At 35.9% G+C, this 4533-nt stretch overlaps 1 protein-coding gene across 3 annotated transcripts in view; it reads left to right on the top strand.

Annotated features, from left to right (window-relative positions):
* The first annotated feature begins 3591 nt into the window (after positions 1 to 3591).
* LOC100175894 (tyrosine-protein kinase SPK-1-like) overlaps positions 3592 to 4533 on the top strand; it is a 5546-nt gene continuing 4604 nt past the window's right edge. For 2 of the 3 annotated variants that reach the window (XM_018814173.2, XM_018814172.2), the window contains exon 1: positions 4254 to 4447. Coding sequence is in view for 1 of the 3 variants with exons in the window: in XM_026836531.1 (XP_026692332.1) it covers positions 3683 to 4192; positions 4254 to 4447 (704 nt within the window). In the remaining 2 variants the exon portion in view is untranslated. Of the gene's footprint in view, positions 4193 to 4253; positions 4448 to 4533 lie in introns of those variants that run through there. The other variant, XM_026836531.1, reaches the window with a different exon arrangement.

The following is a 4533-nucleotide window of genomic DNA, read 5'->3' as shown; positions in this document are numbered from 1 at the left end:
TGTCGTTTTCCGGCACGCGAGGATAAAGTAAGTTACATACAACTGCCAGGAAGTTACAAATTAGACTTTCTTGCTCTAGCATAAACAAAAAAAAGTTTACTGAATAACGTCTGTAAATCTTTTAGAGTCTTAGACTAATAGTTTTGTTCTGCAGTGGCAGGACAAAGTGTGTGTTTATTAGTTGTTTTTTTTAATTGAACAAGATGTGCCTGTGACAGATATATATACAAAAACTTTGGTAGACCTTTTACTGATTCGAGAGGCCATTACAAAACAGCTGCAAACGAGAAACGCTGATTACAAATTTTCTGCGTCGGTGTTTTTCCTGTAATTCTCAGTGTTCGCTGTTAAAGGGAGTTTTAAGATTAGATTGGCATGGAGTAGAGTTTGCTGCAACCAGTCCACTTACGATTTATTAGCACTAAGAGAAGTATACAAGATCATGCATTGCAGAAAAAAGTTATATCATAGTGGCGTTTTATAAAGCATTTTACAGTGAGGTGAGCAGTGTTTGAGACAAAGCGTTAGGTAAGTGCTGCTGAGCAGTGAAATAGGGAACTTACAGTCGAATAGCACAATTAATAAACTTTTAAGTTTTTTTTAAGTCGGCGAGTCATATATGCGGTATATCTTATTACCTTCTACATCTTATTAGGCTCGCGTGTTGTTTCTTATAATTGTTCGGTATTACACGTTGATAAAATAAGTACATATTTAAGAAAGCCATTAAAGGGAAACTGTAGAAAAATCGTATAACCGGAGTACAGATAGACCTTATATGAATTCTAAAAATACCAATTGTTCCTTAATTAAAAGACATTTTCGAGTTTGTGTCACCTTTTTAGACGTGACTGTAGCGTCTCAGTGCGCCCTACCACTTATTTCTTACAAAAAAAACGACTTCGTTTTTTTTATTTGACTTCGGCTACTGTTTAAGCCTAAGGTTTGCGGCAGACAAAAAGCGCCGAATGTAAATACTGCCGCGTGTTTTCGGTTTTGGAAATAGTCTCAAAAACATTGTCGCTGCAGGGCTGAATGGGATTGCCTTTGTTAGCTAGCGTTACAAAGTAACAGCACAGACATGCTGACAATTTAATATTTCAGGCAATGTAGATAATTAAGCATGATGTGTATTTAAGAAGTTGTTTAGTTGTTTAAAGTTTCTTGTACACAATAAAACGAATAAAATTCATCAAGACAAAGTAAACAGATATCTTGTTCTTTGCATCTATACAAACGGTAAGAAGTAATTTGCAACTTAAGTCGTGTATACTAATAATATGTAGAACGTAGTATTGGTTGTGCTTATACCACACGCACTCTATGGCACCGGTATCAAAGCTCTATGTGCGTTAAAACTGTTATCATTTTTAACTTGTTGATTTGGCAAATTAACGTATATATAAAAATGCATATTTATTGTGTATATCTATGTATTTAAGCTTTGGTGTAACATTTAGATTTTAGAAAATGTGAAGTTTCATACGATGGTGGCTAAATGAGTTTATAACGCGTATACACTTGAGCATAAGAAGACGAGCATTACTAGCACCTTTTGAAATGTATTGAGAGGGTAAGTTTTTAGAAATAAGAGATTATGTATACTTATATCTCCTTATGTTACTTTATTTATCCATGCGACTAATTAGCATATAATTATTTACATCTGGTATGCCATCTGAGTTAATAATAAGTAGAAAACATTCCCTATAGGCCTGTAAGGTACATTATAAACTTTAGGCGGCAGTTGTACGACTATGCTTTAACGTACCATATTCAAGCGAAAGCACATAAACAAACAGCTTATAAGTGCAAGTTGTTTTATAACATGGTTAAAGGTACACTCTACCTGCACAAAAACAAGTCGATAAATATAATGGCGAGCCAATCAAAGCCACAGACGTATAACACCAGCCCCCTTTTACCAGGGTAAATATTACTTTCAGCAAATGTGATTTTGTTTGCGTAAAATCGAGTAACAATTTTTGCAAAACAACACATAAAATTATTTCACCTAAATGGAAACTATAAATGCACCATTACGTGTTTTAAAACTTCTATAAATGTAACTCTGTTATCCTTACGCGGCGGGGTAGCGACAGCCGTTATAACATGGGTGTTTTGTTTCATACAGGTTCGTTAGCTAAATGTCTGATGTATAGTTTTCAACTGTTGTTAAGTTTTATATAATGGTTCGTGAGAGCGTAAAGCTCAAAAACGTGTTTACTTTCTTTTGATTAAATCTAGTGTAGCACAGGAATATTTGTTCTGGTTATTTGGTACACTTAGTATAATGATGAATGTTGCTTCTTTTCGCTATTGATGACTGGTTTAATTATCAAAATTCATATTGCATAGCTCTTGTTTTTTTGACGTTACCCAATGTTCCTTTCCGTACTTTTTAAATTAATCTTCGCACGACTAAGACAACAAATCGTAATTAAGGTCGTACCCCACAGAAAAGTCATTATTCAACCTTTTATTTGACGGGTCGTCTTTTTTACCTTTCGTCAATTTTTGATTTGATCTTCGCACGCAATTAGGGTAACACAACATATTTGGAAATGTACACTAGTACACAAAAGATATTTCTTCTATAGGTAGTCGCTTGTAATTAAATTCAAATTGAATAAGGTCTTGTTTTGCCACGCCACCCTATGAGCGTTACGGTTCAGATTTTGACTTGACTACCAAGTGAATCACGATTGTTCAAAAACTGGGATTAATAAACATTCGCCTTTTGAAACTTCAAATGAATTGTTTGGAGGTTCTTTTCAATTATCATATAAGCAAAATACGATAGGTATAAATACAGGGTGTGAAAAATTTGGATCTCGACTTTATCTTCACTGTGGTTGACACAGGTTCATAGTAACGTTAATCGACAGCCAATCGCGACGCCATTTTTGTTTCACCAAATGCCCGTGGTGCATCATGGTACCAGCTTAAATTTTATCTCGGTTATTTGTAATGCAAATCGATAATCACTGTGCGTTCTGCTTATACTGTGACGTAGTGGACCTGTCAATGACACAAATTTCTAGTAAATGCGGGGCTTATCAACGTATAGTTTAAGGTTCGATTAAACATTGTTTGCATTGGGGTCATTACCCATTTAAACTCAAATAAACTGAAGTTAACGTATTTGCATATTGACGATTCCAATAAATATTAGAATATTAATCTTCCGGTTTGTTTGCCCAATTAATATGCCCCTGTGAAGGACATTTATAATCTCTGGAGGTACTTTCCAGTTTTGTACTTTGTTGCCAACAATCACCAAGCAACAAAGACGTAAAACAAACACAACGAACATACTAAAAGTAGTTGTTGTCCTGATTTGTTATTGCGCTTAATGCTGAAAATTCGGACCATGGACTTAAACATTGACGTACGTTTAATATAAATGCAATGCCTAGACCTGACATTTAGTTTAGATGAGTTTCCAATTGACATTTTGCATTCGCATTGTTAAACTTTGACTCTGCTTGGAAAATGGCAAAATACGATGGAAAAGATTGTGTTGAAAATTGCCTAAAGAACCTTAACCTAAATAAACGATAGCTCATTCTGTTATTTGGTTATTGTTACAAGTATTTGGTTTTAGGTTCCGGATTGTGCGTTCCGGACTTCAGGTCGTAGTAATATATTTGTTAGTATTTTGATAATTAAGAACTGCACTATGGCATTACCCGAAGATGAATTAAAAATTAAGTGTGGCTTCTTCACTCTTGAGTGCAGAGGGAAGGCCGTTGATACAGTTGTAAAAGTTGCAGATAAGGTTGCTAATACAGCTATGATTTCCACACTTGGTTTCGTCGGTGTTAGCGCAATATTGGCCTGGCAGAGCGATAATCCTGGCAAGTTTTTGGATGCTGTAGCCCAAGGAATCTTGGGAAGTACAAAAAACGCATTCGTCCAATACGTAACTGGTGGGAGTCTTACTATACAGGTGGTTGCCAAGACTGAAGAGGCTGCAAATGCGCTCATACAAAAGTACGAGTCAGGAGAAATGCTCAGCAACCTCAACAAATCGGTAGCAGAATATGCTTCCGAGGTTCACCAGGGTGAACTTGGCCATGTTGATTCTGTAGCGTTAATCAACTACAACAAGCGCCTGGTCAAAAAAACAGAAATTAAAACGTTGGAGCAGAGCAGTGCCTCCAGTTTTAATAGTTTCAAGCAAAGCACGGTTAGAGCTTAACTGCGTTTAAAAGTAAGTTCCATATTTTAAAAATAATATTATCTTCTAGAGACCGCTTTCTCTACCGTACCATATAAAACCTTCTCAAATCAAACTCCAAAGAAACGACGATGGGAGTGCTCTTTTGGGTGCTGGCAGTTTCGGGTCCGTTCTTCTGTGTAGCTATGAACCAGTGGGTTTCTGTGCAGTTAAATGCATGCCATCTTCCCATTACAAGTTGTATAGTAAAGACATTGAAGAGAGGTAATATAATATCGGTTGTTTATTCTATAAAGAAAGTCGTCCATGCTATATGCAGTTACAAAATAATCCACAAGTCAAAATGGGTC

This window comes from Ciona intestinalis, chromosome 11 (assembly GCF_000224145.3).
Source record: "Ciona intestinalis chromosome 11, KH, whole genome shotgun sequence".
NCBI lineage: Eukaryota > Metazoa > Chordata > Ascidiacea > Phlebobranchia > Cionidae > Ciona > Ciona intestinalis.
This window is presented reverse-complemented; position numbering and strand designations above follow the sequence as displayed.